Below are 17,832 nucleotides of genomic sequence, written 5' to 3' on the forward strand. Positions count from 1 at the left end.
CCGAAGACTCATATCCTGACAGTAATTTTCAAGATTATAGGCCAAAGAGCAAAGTCAGGAAAATTTTTCGTAAAATTGGAAAAGTCCCTGTCTTTAATATTGAACGAATTTTCAAAAATTCATAACTCTGTCAAAAAGGATCAAATGTCTTTCATATTTAAGTGTTGTGCCGGATGCTATCCTTTATCGACTGACAAAGTTTGATCCGGATCTGATCCAGATTACAGGTTTTGTGGCCATTTATATTTAACATTGAAAATCCCATTTAATGTATATTTTGCAGAGTAAAATTTACTCTGCTGGGATAACATTTGGTCCCTGTCTGAATTTAGTTCAATATACTCTATCACAGTGTAAAATAAACTCTTACTGGAGTACAAACATTTGATTTGACAAGAGGGTAGAGCTGATTTCACTCTATAATAGTGTATTTTACGCTATTTAGACTGGGACCAAATGTTATCCTGGCAGAGTATATTTTACTCAGCAAAATTTACTGTGTACATTATATGTTAATCAAAAGTGCCACAATCGCTCTCATATTTGAAAGTGAGGTACAGACTGGCACTCACCATCACCTGACAACATTTGATCCAGATCTGATCTGGATTGTGGATTTTGTGGACATTTGAATTTAATAGTAAAAAGCCCATTTGGTGTATATTTTGCATTATATCTCAATCAAAAGTGCCTCAGTCACTCTCATTTGTGACAATGAGGTGCAAACTGTCATTCTCAATGAACAGACTACGTTTGTTCCCCATCTGATCCGTATTGTGGATTTAGCGGATATTTGATTTTAACATTGGAAAGCCCTTTTGATCTGTACTTTATATTACATTTTAGCTTATGAAAAGCCACTTTTTTCCAAGGTAAAAATTTGTAGAATTGTAAACTAGTGTTGGTGGAGGTTTGTGCTCTACGAGCGCGATGCTTTAGTTATTTCCATCTCATTTTTCTTATACTATTTGATTTGTGTTTTATCTGTTTCCTGCTTTTGATGCTTAATACCCCTGTCACACTTTGATGATCTAGCCAGCGAGTGTATTAAAAACACTGGCAAACAGGGGCGTATGTCTAATAAGTTATGGGTACATTTTGTATAAGTTAAGAGCACATTGAAGCACACTGATCTATATCGCAATATGGCGAGTACCTCAAAAAACTTTGGGCATGTACAATATTTTCGACGTATACCAGCATATGTGTCATACCTTCCGTATATGCGGGCCATAAGTTGTAGGTAAGTTATGCAATTGTTGACATGTTTCTTGTAAGTTACTCATAAGTCCAAATACGTCCATTGTTGCTGTCCATTGATTGGCTGAACAAATGAAAGCTGCAGTCCTCATGCAAAGTCAGATTCATCATCACAGCCTGATGAGAATGTAGCCACATAAAGCAGCTTGATTTTGGAAGACAACTTCTGAAAATACTTTAGTTCCTTGTTGTGGCTGAAGAAACATCGTTTTAAAGCACGTCCCTCTGTGTTTGTCTGCCCCCTGTTGCCTCTCTCAGCCTCAACCAGAGAACACCAGCTCTTTGTGCCACAACAAGACAATTAACTTCTTTTGAAAATAAACTCAGCCTGGGGATGCGGGTATCTTTATTTGATTGGAGCTGCGACTCTTTCAACTTTCAACTGATCGGTACCCGCACGGGGGACCAATCAGACCGCGAACGGTGCTTCAAAAGTTTAAGGAGTTAAAACATCTCATTGACTGATGTCAGCGTTTACTACAGTCATCAGTCGCCTCTTCAGCATTCTGCATGTGATGAAAATAAATCCCATGACCACAAAGACAAAAATAAAATAAAATTACTCTTTTGCCTCTGTGTGGAGGGGAGAGGCCGCATGACATAAATGTCCCCGCCCGGGTGACTTGTAATATTACAGATTCTGATTGGCTGAAAGTTTGTTGTTGTAGAAAAAGAATGCGGTTCCTGTGCATATGAGGAAAGGTTAAACGAGCACAGCTGCACCTCCCTCCCTCCCCCCAATTTTTCTCAACGGATTTACGCTGATCTCAGCAATGGCCCAGAAGTCCAGAAAAAGTCGGAAATCTGCGGATCTACGGAAAATTCTCATCCCTAAATATAAGGTCAGCTTTCCAAAGATGGGCTAATTTACCAGTATTTCTTTTAGTAGGATTAATGCTGCGTTTACGCATAACGACGACAAGTCACGAATGCCACAAAGTGCACATTCTTGGCCGCTGATCACGAATGTGATTATTCGGGGCAGAGGTGTCAGGTGTCCTCAGGAACTGCTGCAACCTGTTACCACACGTTACGATTAATGGCACATGTTGCTGGAGAATTATCAGGAACCATTACGCACGGTCAAAAATAGTGTTCCGTGCTGTTGCGCATAACAGCGCATCGTTAAGTTCTGTCACGTTGTGAATGAGGTGAACTGTCTCCACACACACACACACACACACACACACACACACACACACACACACACACACACACACACACACACACACACACACACACACACACACACACACCCATATTCATCCAACCGAATTGAGATCGGTCCAGTTTTTCAGAAGAACTTTGTGACTGCATGCGTAGTTGGGCTCTGTGCCATGGAGTGGCGCAGAGGAGGAGGAGGACAGAGCCAGATGTGGCGGCTTCATGCGGCTCTTGTCTCGCGCATTTTCCCAACATCAGGCACATGCAGCAGGTGGAACACCTGCAGGAGTGCGCTGAAGAGCACTGAAATTAGACTTTTAGCCGACTTGGTGTCAGCAATCAAACTGAATGCGGTGCAGCAGGGTTTAATTGTGCGCGCGCTTCTTCCTCCGCCAGACTGGAGGAGGTGCAGAGATGTCTGGCTGCACGTGAGTCTCCTCTCGCTCCTCTGGTTGCTCAGACTCGTTCTCCCGCTCATCGGTTACAACAGCAGGTGGAACACCTGCAGGAGCGTCCTGAGGAGCTTCAGCAGGAACTGTGAAACGACATTTGGAGCTGAGTTTAATTGTGCGCACGTGACAGAAAACTAATTCGTGGCATGCAGTGAAATGTGACGTCGCGTTACAAGTCGTGTCAAAACTTGACAGTTTCCGTGTCACTTCGTAATAACGTGTGTCAGTTTGGGCTCCAAGAACCATCACAGGAACCACTATGAACGTTGTCACGTTCTATTAAGGATCACTACTCATCAAGACGGATCAACACGCTCACTTGCGACCTCCACGACGTGAGACGAAATGAGGGTGGTGTGTGACATTCGTGGAAGATTTTTTGACAAGCAAAAAACATGCTCCACGAATATCAAGAATATCACGCACCAACACGCACTATTAAGAAACCTATTCATTCAACCTATTGCGTTAAGTCACATTAAGAATGTCAAGAATGTGTCACGAATGACAGAAAAATGACATTCGTAACACGTCTTGGTTATGTGTAAACGCACCTTAATATAGTGAAAATTTATGTTTTACCCAAGTTCTTGCGCTTTTTTCAGTGTATTCCTCTGTTCTTAGCCAAAGCCTTTTTTAAAATCTATTGATCAAATGATTTCCTGTCTTTACGTAATCTGATGCATTATTATTTGGCAGCTAACATAAAAAAATACATTTACTGGTTAAAAGATCCTGATGCAACTTGGTACAACTTATTCTGGAAGACCTGTGGTTGGTATGTTGGTGCTGGGTATTTGTGAAGGTTCGGGTTGTGACACATTTATGTATTTTGATTGCACTTTATGTTTGCACTTTGTAAGTGATGCGCAGGTGTTTTATTATTTGATGACAAAATGATAAATAAATGTTTAAAAACCATACGAGCTCACTCACTCATCTTCAACCACTTACTCCAATAAAGGGTCACAGGGGGCTGGAGCCAATCCCAGCAGTAAAAGGGCATGAGGCAGGGTACATCCTGGACAGAACACCAGTCTGACACAGACAGACAAACAAACAAACACAGACACACCTACGGACAATTGTTAGTGGTGTCCAGTCCACCTAACTTGCATGTCTTTGGATGTGCAGGACGCTGGCGCACCCGGAGGGAACCCACACAAACACAGGGAGAACATGTACACTCCACACAGAAAGGCCACAGGTGGGAATTGATCCCATGACCTTCTTGCTGTGAGGCAGCAGTGCTAACCACTAATCCACCGTGCTGCCCAAAAAAAGTATGAGCTCAGACTCATAAATCAAAGTTGCAGAGAGTTTTTGGCATCACTCGGATGTTGTCCAGAGTTGAGCCGCGGAGCCTTGCTGCTGACGCTCAGCGGTATCTCGATGACATCCTCCTCGATGATCTCCCCCTGTGGGACGATTTCACCTTCTGCAGAGTTCTTCTTGCAGCTCAGTCCTGAGAAGGGGCTACACCACGACAGAGAAAACGGGCCACCAAACGCCACCTGCATGGCCTCCCAGCACGGCGTCTTCCCCCATTTCCCCGCCTCGCCTTTCAGACGTTCGATTCCCTAAAGGAGACAGAACAGAACGAGTGTGAAAGTCGTTTTAGCATAAACTAAGTTCACCGGCTGTCATGCATTACAGCAAAGACGATGACAGCACAAACAAGACAGCACAAGAACGCTTTAGACTTGAGTCTCAGAAAAAGACGTTCCAGCTTTAACCTTTGAGTTAGAGACAGTGAAATAGACGTCAGATTGTCTTCAGTGGTGCAAACGTTGAACCATTAACAGAAATAATGAGATTAAATCAGACTTTGGTTTCTACTTCTGGTTCACAGACGAGTCAATTCTACCTGTAAAAACACTTCAGTGCATGCTGCAATACTGAAAATTAAAACTGCATTTTTTTATGTGTGCAACTGAATATTTATTTGTTCTAAAACTGCTGCAACTTTTTATAAAAAAAAATCTGCAAACCTGCAGTGCAGTTTATGCACGTGTGCAAGAATATGTTTTCCATTTCACTGCAACTTCAAATTTATTTTAGTCCAATATAATTCCCGTTTCTGAGAACATGCACTGTTTAAAGCCCCTCTGTGTAGGATTTTAGCACCTCCTAGTGGTGGTTGAAAATGTTGCGCTGTAAACCGCTTCACCACCTCGGCACAACATGAACACATTTACGTGGAGGCCTTATTATTGTCACTGTGAGCGTAAAATGCCTGAAGCAGGGGTCTGACCTGTCACGAAACACGATTCGAGTTTACAACTCGCAGTGGGAGATGATGGAACAAGACTGATCAAGAAATAAACAGACTCTTCTCCACAAAAAGTGAAGTGAAAATACTTGATCTGATTCATCTTTGTGAATAAAGCATAGCTGAGTGAAGATGGTTTGTAAAGCTTTGTGATCGTCAGTGAGCTTCATCACTGTTTCATACAGTCCCGATGTCTTCTGACGGCTCAGAAATGAAGCATTTTTTCTATAATCAGAGATTTTAATAAAATGTCAAAATTTATGTTTTCATACAGTGAAATAAAAAACTGTGTCTTTTCACTTCACTGTACAAAAGCAACTATGCAATTACAGAACATTTTCTTAAATATTGTGATTGTACAACATGAGTTAATTTGTATTTGTTTCTAAACATATTTTAAAACGTCTTAAAGCGAAGGTGGTGATAAATCGGAGCACAACCGTGTTTTTCTGTGTCACCTGCAGCTTTTTGCAGATGTCAGAGATTCATTTTCCTCCAAACAAACTTTAAGGAAGCGCAATAATTTTAGGAAGCTTTTACACAGAGGGGCTTTAAAACACACACACACACACAAAGTCAAATGGGGGGGGTGATGCTTCATGCACTGTTTTTTTTCTGCACATGGGGTTCACTCATTCCTTGATGTTTGGTTGAATCTGAAACAGTGAACACTGTGTCAGATGGGACTCAGCATGCGGGTGACGTCTGAAGCAGAAGAGCTGACGTGGCGATCTTACCTCTGTCAGACCTACAGAGTTCTGCATCAGAAGCTTCTTCTGGCAGAGCGACTGATCAACCAAATCAAATGCATGAATGCACGAGAGAGAGAGAGACCAAGACCGGAAACGGGCAGAAGGAAGGTCAAAGGTCAGGCGATGGAAGAGGAAAAACAAAGGGACTTAAAAACATAAAAATTTCAGATTCAGATTAATTTTCAGATTAAATTCAGAGCCGACTGTAAAGTCAATAAACCACATCCAAAAATAAAATAAAAAACAAGCAGGCTGTTTGCATTGCAACGGAGAAGAATTTATTCTGTGCACATGTGCTCAAACACTTCCAAAATATTAAAAATTTTACTTAAAAATTAAAAAAGGTTTAAAATGTCACTTTCATCCGCCAAACTCAGAACATCATAGCTGCATTGTGTCACAACAGGAAGTTAACGGTTCACACGGCGCAGTCAGAACACAACACATCCAACAAAGAAGAATAAGAAAAGAGTCATCAGGAGATGACATGAAGTTATCGGGCTACATTTTTCCAGCAGAATTCCTTCCATGCATGAGATTTTGTCATTTTCCATTGAAATATCCAGATGTCTTCCCATTCTTTGTCTGTTATTGTCATGCTTCCTTCCCTTTCCCATTTAACTTGTATATATTTTGTTGAATTAGTTTCTAAATTCTGCAGACTTACACAACCGGAACATAATCCCTCTCTCAATTCATATACATCAATAAATAATTGGACAAAGGGTTTACTGGCCTCTCTACCGTCCCTGTTTTTATTTTATGATTATAATAATGTCGTAGCTAAAGATATCTATAGAAATCTTGTTTTTGTAATGAAAAATGATCCTTTAGACTTTGAAAACTCATAATTGTATCCTGTATAATGCTGCACATTGATGTGATGCCTTTTTCGAACCAAGCTTTGAATCTATCATCAAATTTGTTTGGTATGAAATCCGAATCACAGGCACACCAACTTAAAATTCTAACATCCACGTCCAGTTTATATTTTCTAATTAGTCAATCAATCAATCAAGTTTATTTATATAGCGCCAAATCACAACAAACAGTTACCTCAAGGCGCTTTATATTGTAAGGCAAGGCCATACAATAATTACGTAAAAACCCCAATGGTCAAAACGACCCCCTGTGAGCAAGCACTTGGCGACAGTGGGAAGGAAAAACTCCCTTTTAACAGGAAGAAACCTCCAGCAGAATCAGGCTCAGGGAGGGGCAGTCTTCTGCTGGGACTGGTTGGGGCTGAGGGAGAGAACCAGGAAAAAGACATGCTGTGGAGGGGAGCAGAGATCAATCACTAATGATTAACTGCAGAGTGGTGCATACAGAGCAAAAAGAGAAAGAAACACTCAGTGCATTATGGGAACCCCCCAGCAGTCTAAGTCTATAGCAGCATATAACTAAGGGATGGTTCAGGGTCACCTGATCCAGCCCTAACTATAAGCTTTAGCAAAAAGGAAAGTTTTAAGCCTAATCTTAAAAGTAGAGAGGGTGTCTGTCTCCCTGATCCGAATTGGGAGCTGGTTCCACAGGAGAGGAGCCTGAAAGCTGAAGGCTCTGTCTCCCATTCTACTCTTACAAACCCTAGGAACTACAAGTAAGCCTGCAGTCTGAGAGCGAAGCGCTCTATTGGGGTGATATGGTACTATGAGGTCCCTAAGATAAGAAGGGACCTGATTATTCAAAACCTTATAAGTAAGAAGAAGAATTTTAAATTCTATTCTAGAATTCACAGGAAGCCAATGAAGAGAGGCCAATATGGGTGAGATATGCTCTCTCCTTCTAGTCCCCGTCAGTACTCTAGCTGCAGCATTTTGAATTAACTGAAGGCTTTTCAGGGAACTTTTAGGACAACCTGATAATAATGAATTACAATAGTCCAGCCTAGAGGAAATAAATGCATGAATTACTGGGCTCGACAATAGCACTGGTACGATGGCCCGGCTGCCTTTTTTACATGTTCCGGGCCACCACGGGCCAGTGAAGTTCATATTTCACTGGTCCGTATGGGCCAGTAAGAATTAAAATCGCTTTGGGCAGATTTATTAGTCTAATGCTGCGTTCACACCGAGCGCGATCAGATGCTACAAATTCGCGGGGGTCGCGTGGCAACGGACGCGCCTCCTTCACCCGGTGTGTCGCTCTGCTTTTGCTGCGAAAATTCTCCCCGGTGCATCATCAAATAGGAGGAGCTTCCATTCAGCTCGCCGGCTCCGGTTGTCAGTCAAGTTAACATGACGGTGTTGTGTGTGGGCCGCCAGAAGAGGAGGTACTGCTGGCCCACCACCAGTGGGCGCCCTGCCTGAAGTGCGGGCTTCAGGCACGAGAGGGCGCTGCCGCCATGGACACAGCCGGGGGTGACAGCTGTCGCTCATTACCTCTTGACAGCTGTCACCCATCTACTCAACATCATCTCACTCCATAAAGACCAGACGTCATCTCCACCTCGTTGCAGAGATATCATACTTCATTGGAGGTAATATCCTCAGCCGTTTTGCAATATTGTTTGTATATTGTGAGTGTTTGCAGGAGTACCGGTACCGCTGTCAGTGGAAGCTGAGAGTGCGCTAGAAGGCACTCTTTTCCCTGAGGAATCTTCAGTACTCTGCAAGTTATTGAGTGAGAGGTGGAGGTGGCATTCCCACCGTTGTTGTTACTGGGTGTACACACACCCACACTTGACTGTCTTTGTTCTTCGCCAGCAGTACCAGATCCGACAGTCGGGGACGGTGATCACCTGGGAATTCGGGACTTGGTGGCTCCAGTATTCACCAGGTTCTGGGGCGGCGGAAATCGTGTGGTTCCGGCTCTTCTCAGGACAGACGTCTTCTATCCTCGAGCCTGCCCACACGTCACCTTTGTATATTGACTGTTATGATATTCTGAGATTGTCTGTATGTTCGTTGTGCACATTCACAACATTAAATTGTTATATTTTGGCTCATCTATTGACCGTTCATTTGCGCCCCCTGTTGTGGGTCCGTGTCACTACACTTTCCCAACAGACGGACCTTGATCACACGGAGCGAGTTGTTGTGGAAAGCTGACAAACGTCATGAGACGTTCCCAATTCAGGCAGTATCATTATTTGCTGCAGGAGCTGCGTCTGGATGATGGCTGCTTTCAGCGGTCCTTCTGCCTCTGCAGGACCCAACTTGAGGACCAACTGTCCCGTTCACGCGCGCACATGTAAACAATAAAAAAAAAAGAAAAAAAAGAAAAAGAAACTCCACTCCCGCTGCTGTGGGGCTGCTGCTCCTCCAAAAACTCTTGTCATAGTTGTGAAATAAAGGACAAAAGAGACATACGTCCTGCTCACAGGCTGCTACCAGAGACAGGACATGTTGCACCACTTCGCAATGTTGGGAACATTGCCGAAGTACAGACAAACTTCGTCTGCAGGCGCATCTTCTGATGTGGCGCAAATTTCGCTTCAACATCGACGCGTCATTTTCGCTTAAGCAAGATCGAGCGCAGTGAATATTATGAATTTCTTGAAACCTCCTGCCCCTGGGCAGAAACCAGGAAAGCAAAGGAAAGAACAGCTATCACCCTCAAAACAAGCACAGAAGAGGAAGGCTGCTGATGCTGAATATGAGAAGAAAAGGGTGAGGAAAACTTGGCAAACTTCCTGGAAGAAAAGACGGCCATAGCTGGAGCGTGATGAGGAGAGTGAGGTTGTCTTCTGTGGAACTTGTAGGGCCATGCCAGAATATGCTAACAAGTAAGTATAAATATACCATGTCCTGGTAGACAATGTGGTATGATTTCATACGCCAGTTTAAAAGTCTAATCAGTATGCCCTTGTGGGAACCCCACGGTGACAACATTAGCAAGGGAACTTGGTTTATGAAATTTAACATATTAATTTTGTAAATGATCAAGAAATAAATTTATTTTTGTATTAATGTCTGAGTGTTGAAAAAATTCCTATCAGTTACCTATCAACATTTTTTTCAAAGTTTACTCACTTTAAGGTTTTTATCATGTAGTATAAGAATTTTGTATTTGTTTTCAAGTGTTTTTACATTAAGGAAACCCAATTCTAATGTCTGAGTGTTGATTTAAAAAATTCTTATCAGTTACCCCCCGGTTCGGCACAGGCGTGAAAGTATGGGCCAGTGATATTTTCATCCGGGCCAGTAACTTTCAGATTCTACTGGCCCTGTGGGCCAGTGCATAAATTGCCTTATTGTCAAGCCCTGAATTAGTTTTTCAGCATCACTCTGAGACAAAACCTTTCTAATTTTAGAGATATTGCGTAAATGCAAAAAAGCAGTCTTACATATTTGTTTAATATGCGCTTTGAATGACATATCCTGATCAAAAATGACTCCAAGATTTCTCACAGTATTACTAGAGGTCAGGGTAATGCCATCCAGAGTAAGGATCTGGTTAGACACCATGTTTCTAAGATTTGTGGGGCCAAGTACAATAACTTCAGTTTTATCTGAGTTTAAAAGCAGGAAATTAGAGGTCATCCATGTCCTTATGTCTGTAAGACAATCCTGCAGTTTAGCTAATTGGTGTGTGTCTTCTGGCTTCATGGATAGATAAAGCTGGGTATCATCTGCCTAACAATGAAAATTTAAGCAATGCTGTCTAATAATACTGCCTAAGAGAAACATGTATAAAGTGAATAAAATTGGTCCTAGCACAGAACCTTGTGGAACTCCATAATTAACCTTAGTCTGTGAAGAAGATTCCCCATTTACATGAACAAATTGTAATCTATTAGATAAATATGATTCAAACCACCGCAGCGCAGTGCCTTTAATACCTATGGCATGCTCTAATCTCTGTAATAAAATTTTATGGTCAACAGTATCAAAAGCAGCACTGAGGTCTAACAGAACAAGCACAGAGATGAGTCCACTGTCTGAGGCCATAAGAAGATCATTTGTAACCTTCACTAATGCTGTTTCTGTACTATGATGAATTCTATTAGTGATCTCCAAACCTTGAGAGAAGATTTCACCCACAGATTCTTGATTCTATCTATGTACTGTTGTAGATTTTTATCCGGTAATACAGCCTGCGTATGTAAATCAGGTATCAAACTGCGTTCAATATCTTCGTGCGTTGTTTGAGGGATTGCACCAGCAGAGCAGAAATGTCATCTGTGCTGAGATATAGTAGTTTTCCAAGCATGGTAGACCCCATCCCCCCTTCTGTTTAAGTAGCTGTAGTGTTTTAATTCTGGGTTTCTTCCCTTGCCATATAAATCTTGGTATTATTTTATCTGACTCACCAATTTTTTTTTTGTAATTAGGATTGGTAACATTTGAAATAGATAAAGGAGCCTCGGTAATATATTAGTTTTCATTGTTTCAATTCTTGCAATTTTTAGGCTGTTTATTGCATCTACTAATTATTTTGGGGTTATTTCTGCACTTGGAGCTTTGTTTTGTTCCTCTGTCATAACTGGCAAATCTAGAGTTTCCAGAAATGAGTCAGTTTGATTCCCTTCAGCTTCTGTTGTCCTAGAATAGAGCCACTTCAATCTGCTCTTGCTTGCTTTCCATGCTATTTTTTCAGGTTTCATATTTTATTTATCGTATTATTTGCATATTGCGTTTTCAGTTTTCAAGCTAGTAATTTTGTAAATTTAGAACCATTTTCATAATATCTTTGTCTAGTAAAGAGCACTTTCTTCTCAATTTCCTGCGTATACTTAGGGAACAACTCTGTTGTGTCTGATGATTTGCGGACATTAATGCTGGATTTTATGGTCACAAATCAAGTTTTAAAAAGGAGTTTTACCACTAAAACGGATTTTTGCAACCATAATCCAGCATTAACGTCCACAAATCATCAGACACAAGGGACGTATTGTCATTCTTATCCAATTCCATCATTTGCAGGGTTTATTTTTCTGTAAGTTGTCAAAGGGTGGGTTCGGCTCGTAGCAACAACGTCTTCATGTCAAACTAGAAATCCTGTGAGCAGACCCACAGATTCTTCCATCTTGTCAGCTGCATTGAGTAATTCTGTATCAGAATCCACATCAATACTTTAGTATGGTAACTTAAAGCCACGCATTTTGCCATCGTCATCACAGCACTAGTTTCTCTTGCTCTCAGTTGACAGCCCCGTTATTGACACCTGCGTAACAACATGGTCAGGGCGCAGCGTAATACATCAAATGTGAAATGGTTGAACATTTTGCCACTGTCAAGGTGATATTTTATGGTCTGAAATCTCACACGATTAACCAATCAGATTTGCGTAACAAATGTAATTGGATTAGAAATTAGGTTCATTTCATTTCTAACGTTTTTATTTTTTGCAGTGTATCTGAATCTTGATTTAGTGCATGGAAGCTTTCCAATTGCTTGAATTGTTTTTGTAGTTCAAGCTGTTATCTTTGGCATAATTTCTTTTTGAGCGAGGGCATAGCCATGATCCCGCCCGTAGGACAGCCTTTGCTGCATCCCATATCATAAGTGGTGAGGTTTCTCCATTAGCATTTTCCTCTATGTACATTTGAATTTCATTTGCCATTTGCTTCTTGAACAGTGGGTCATTGAGGAGGCTGGAGTTAAACTGCCATGCTGTATTCCTCCTGTAGCTTTCCAAATTGAGAGTGAGGTATATCAGGGCATGATCACTTAGGTCCATTGTGCCAATTTCTGAGTCCACAATCTTTGACTTATCTCAGCCAACAATGATGAAGTAATCATTTCTAGTGTACACTGAATGGGCAGTGGAATAATGTGTATTGTCTAGCAGCAGGGAACATTTCTCTCCATATATCAATTAATACTACTTCATTCATCAATTCTTAAAATTTTTTACTTATTGCTTTAGAGGCATGTGAGGGGTTTGACACATCTCGCTTTGGTTGCAAATGCAGATTAAGACCCCATCAAAATGACTCACTATCCTATCAAAGATTTTCTTATAGAACGAAAGACGACTTCCGGCGGGGGGGTGTGTGTGTGTGTGTGTGTGTGTGTGTGTGTGTGACATCTGTCCCTTCTAGTATACCTCTAACCAGGATAAATCTTCCTTCTTTATCTTTCTGAACATAGGAAAGCCAGTTTGTTGGAAAGTAAAATAGCTACACCTCTCTTGTGCTTAGCTTTATATGATGAAAAGAAAAGGTTTGAGAAGCCATTTTTTAAAATTTCTCATGTTCTGCATCATTTAAGTGTGTTTCTTGTAGATGCACAACTTGTGCCTTTTCTTTTTTCATTTTCAAAACTATCTTACTGTGTTTTACTGCATTGAACATTCCATTCACGTTGAAGGAAACAAATGTGTGTTTTTGATGAGCCATCTCGTTTTTTTAAGCAGGCTCAGAGTATCAGAACTATCTGCTACAGATCTTCCCTCTTGTGACATACTGAAGTGCAAACAAGTGAACACATGAACAAAGCAGCTATTAACATTAAACAAGCTGAACAAGTACAAAACATTAGCTTTAAAAAAGGGAATTCATCAAATGATCCATTAAATAGCCAGAATATCTTTGGCTTTGCCTCTTTAGGCACCTGCAGGTAGAGGGTGCTCCGCAGCAGTTTAGACCATAAACCATCCATTGCATTAAATGGTTATTGTTGTCAACCTCCAACTAATTTTATTATCTATTTATTTTGAGTAGATTTGGAGTAAAAAGAAAAAGGGGGGGGGGGGGGGGCGGGGCGGGGGGCCAGGCCAGAAACCTGTCTCTCTACCATATACATCTGTATTGAGGAAAATATGTTCTTTGTCTTGATTAATTATACACTATTATTTATAGCATTGTCTTTTACTCCTTACCAGTCTTGTTTTGAAATTTGAACTAGAGTAGAATTGAGTGTGTTAGCTTGCTTTTTCCCGTCTCTCTTTTTTCTCTTTCTTTTCCTTTTGGCCATTTTCACTACTTTTTAAGTAGAAGTTTGTCGTCTGAACATCTGCAGCTTTTCTCTGAGGTCAGTGCTCTGTGGTCCGCCATGCGCCAGGGGTCCTGGTTCAGTTTCTGGAGTGGGTCCTCCGGTGGGGGAACAGCTTTAGCTGGGAGACCCCTGGCCTTCATGTCTCTTGTGGCTTCGCTGATCGTGTGATGGAGTCATGTCCCGTCCTCGTAGAAAACCCGCAGTCTGGCTGGATACGGCGTCTGGAAGTGGATGTTCCTCACCTTTAACATTCGTTTCACCTCGTTGTATTCCTTCCTCTTATTCAGGACGGCGGAAGGGTAGTCGTGATCATAATATATTCTATGATCTTTGAGGAGGATTTCCTTCTTTTCTCAGGCTCTGCGAAGGACTTCTTCTTTTGCTTTATATCTGTGAAATTTTTAGAGACCCTGCAAGGCTTATGACAAATGTGGGTGTGGAATCCATTGGCTTAACGGGGAAATTAGTGCAGAAAATCCACTATGGTGATAGTGCAGTTTATTATGTGGCAGGAAGGGAAATTCGTCCTGTTGAGACTGTAGCCTGTTTCCGCAGATGTGTCCATAAAAATCATAGAGGTATATGCTTTGCAAACTTAATACCCATTACTACATTGGATGACGTTGAAATTGAGGGTGGCCCATTGGCTGTTCCAGCAATATCAAATATTTTGTGTCTGCTACCTACAACCTGCGTGGAATGTCTCAAACCTAAACCTACTTCCAGGCATCTTATACATGCTACTCTGGAACCACTCCTAAATCTAAACAGTCCAACTGTCAACCCCAATAAGGTCCTTAGTCTGGGTCTCATTAACATAAGATCACTGTCCTCAAAATCATTGCTGATTAATGATCTAATTATGGATCATCACTTAGATATGATTGGGTTATGTGAAACCTGCTTAAGCCTACAGCTGTCCTCCCCTTAAATTAGGCCTGCCCACCGGTGTACACATTTAGTCACATCCCTCGTGATGCGAAGCAAAGTGGGGGTGTTGCTCTTATTTATAAATCTAAGTTTAGTTTATTAGCTGTTGGGGGTCACAAATATAACTCATTTGAACATCTGATTCTCCACCCTGCCCACAATGCTATGTATTGCCAAGGTCAGAAGAACAAAAATCAGCTGAAATACTTTGTCACTGTATATGGGCCCCCTGGCCCATACTCTGAATTCTTAGATGAATTTGGTGAGTTGATCTCTAACTTGTCAACTACTACTGATAACATTCTGATTATTGGTGACTTCAACATTCATATAAATAAGTCTTCTGATCCCCTCTGCAAATCATTTATGGAAATTGTGGATGCATTAGGATTTCAGCAATGCATTCAGGATTTGATGCACATTAGCGGAAATACCCTGGATTTGGTTCTTGCATGTGGTATTGTTGTCATCATTGGTCTCTGATCACTCACTTATTAGGTTGACAGTGTTTAGTGGAACAACAACCTTATTTATCACTGCGGCGACGCATCAACTCCTCAACAACGACTGAACTCGAAGCTAGACTGCCTGATATCTTAGCTCCATGTTTGAAAAATGCCCAATCAGTAGACCGTCTTGTGGATAATTTAAACTCAGTGCTCAAAACTACACTCGACATGGTTGCCCCACTTATATTAACCCGCCCCCCCCCCCTTGGTTCACCTTGGTTCAGTGATTACTTGCATGTCCTCTAGCCATAGGCTAGAACGAAAATGGCGTAGTCCAAAATTAGAAGTATTCCACCTCGCGTGGCACGATGCTCTCTTAAGCCTGGTTCAAACAACAGGATTTTAAAATTATCTTTAGGTTTCCAAAACCTGAGAGACCACACACGTGAAGATAAAAAAATCATAGATCTAACAGGTCTGGTCGTACAGTGTGTGGTGTTCAGCCTCCTGGCCCGATTAACTTCTCTTCATGTTGCCGCTGAATCTTAAACATAATTCTTATCACCTGCTCGACTGTTAGCAGCCCAGCTTTGGTGCTGTCAATGTGCTCCTCTCCTTCCTCAATCCTCTGATTTGTTTTGTTAATCTCATCTTTTATATCCTCCAATTGCTGACTGTTCTCTTTTCGGAATTCGAGTATTTCCTGCAGAATACATTCCATATTTACCTTTGGTCTTTCAGTGCTTCTCTGCCGTCCGCCATCTTTAGCATTAGCCCTGCTTCTGTAGCTTGTCGTTCCTCATCATTTTCATTTAAGTCCGCTGCGTTTTTCTTGCTTTTCATCCTCATCTTCATGGTTACCCCGCTATCCAGTTGTTTCTGATATATTTTTGTGGTTATTCTCTAGTTAGCAGGGCGTTTCAGTATTCAGGTCAGAGGAGACCGGAAGCCTCCGTCTGTTTTCTGATTGGTTTCTGTTTCACCATGTCCTGTCCATTTTCTGACCAAATCTTGTCTCGCCACACCCTGTCAGGTTTCTGTTTTGCTGCGCCCTGTCTGTTTTCTGTTTCACCACATCTTGTCCATTTTCTAACCAGATTTCTGTTTCGCCACACCACATCCATTTTCTAAGTGGTTTGTCTCGCTATGCCCCGTCCATTTTCTGATCAGGTTTCTGTTTTGCCTCACCCATTGTATTTGAGATCAACTGCTTTTAAACTACTTTAAATATTTTACAGTTGTTACGTCTGCCAAGGATGCAATAAAATCATCTGCATTTATTTATTTGTCTGTCTGTGTGTTAGCAGGATTATGTTGAAACTACTGCATTGATTTTGACAATTTTCACCACATATACGGTGGATTAGTGGTTAGCACTGTTGCCTCACAGTAAGAGCGTCATTCAATAAGATAAGATTCAATAAGAGCGTCATTCCAGATCAATCCAGATGGGTTTGATTCCCACCTGTGGCCTCTGTGTGTGGAGTTTGCATATTCTCCCCGTGTTTGCGTGGGTTTCCTCTGGGTGCTCCGGTTTCCTCCAACATTTAAAGACATGCAGGTTAGATGGATTTAATTGTCCAGGTCTCCCTTGCAAAAGAGGTCTTGATCTCAATGGGACAAACCTGGTTAAATAAAGGTTACATGAAATATACATATTAGGCCTTTGAAGAACCCATGAAATTTATGAGGTGATCTGGATTTTGGATCGTTTCACTTTATATATGCTTTGAACGATTACTGTTAGCAAGAGTACTTCAAAACTACTGCATGGATTTTGATGTAATTTTTAACACAGATACATATTGGGCCATGGAAGACGCCATTAAATTTTGGAGGTGATCTCGATCCGAATCCAGATTCTGGATCAACATTTCACTTTATATACACTTTGAAGGATTACGTCAAAACTACTTCCCGGATTCTCACCAAATTTGCACCACAGACAAATATTGGGCATGGAACACTCCACTGAATTTTGGAGGTGATTCGGATCCAGATTTTTGGACATTGGAAATCTCTGACTGCTCCTGTTTAAACTGTCTTCCATTTGAGTAATTGATCAACAATGTGGTTTTAAACTGTTTCAAAACTATGTTTTAAAATGTATAACTGTTATTTATTAATAATTTTAGCAGTAAATGTTGTACAAACTATTTTCTGACATTTCATAGAGTATTTCTATAAAACTAACAGCTGACTGTACGTCTGAAAGGAGCTGCAGGTTTGTGGTTTTGAGCGTTCGATCTCTAGTGTGTAAATGGTTGTTTTGGTTAAATGCTTTGATTAGTGAGGAACTGGTGCAGATCTTGTCTCTTCATAACCTGTGGCACAGCTGGATGTGTTCAGACTCACTTTAATGCCAAACCTGTGATGCTTTGAGGATTTTTATTTAAACCACTTCTCAGACTAACACACATTTGTGGAGTTTGTAGAATCTGGAACATGGCAACAACATGGAACAACTTAAAGTGACTGGGTCACAAATACAGATTAGAGTCTGTCATTAAAGTTGGGAAAAATAGCTTTTTTTTCTTTTTTTTTTTTGCTGTTGAACAAAATGTTCAAAATTCATTTTATTGCTCAAACTCCTGACTCAAACCATTAAAAACCACTTTAAGTGTGGCAACAGTAATTTTGCAGAATTTGACACAAGATGTAATTTAAACGTGA

At 41.2% G+C, this 17,832-nt stretch overlaps 1 protein-coding gene across 2 annotated transcripts in view; it reads right to left on the bottom strand.

The window, feature by feature from the left end:
• Nucleotides 1–4,125: 4,125 nt before the first annotated feature.
• LOC117513652 (palmitoyltransferase ZDHHC3-like) overlaps nt 4,126–17,832 on the bottom strand; it is a 64,179-nt gene continuing 50,472 nt past the window's right edge. Inside the window, exon 7 of one of the 2 annotated variants that reach the window (XM_034173884.1) lies at nt 4,126–4,456. In XM_034173884.1, the coding sequence (XP_034029775.1) occupies nt 4,181–4,456 (276 nt within the window). In that variant the 3' untranslated portion in view covers nt 4,126–4,180. The remainder of the gene's footprint in view (nt 4,457–17,832) is intronic. The other variant, XM_034173883.1, reaches the window with a different exon arrangement.

Source organism: Thalassophryne amazonica, chromosome 7 (assembly GCF_902500255.1).
Source record: "Thalassophryne amazonica chromosome 7, fThaAma1.1, whole genome shotgun sequence".
NCBI classification, from domain to species: Eukaryota; Metazoa; Chordata; class Actinopteri; order Batrachoidiformes; family Batrachoididae; genus Thalassophryne; species Thalassophryne amazonica.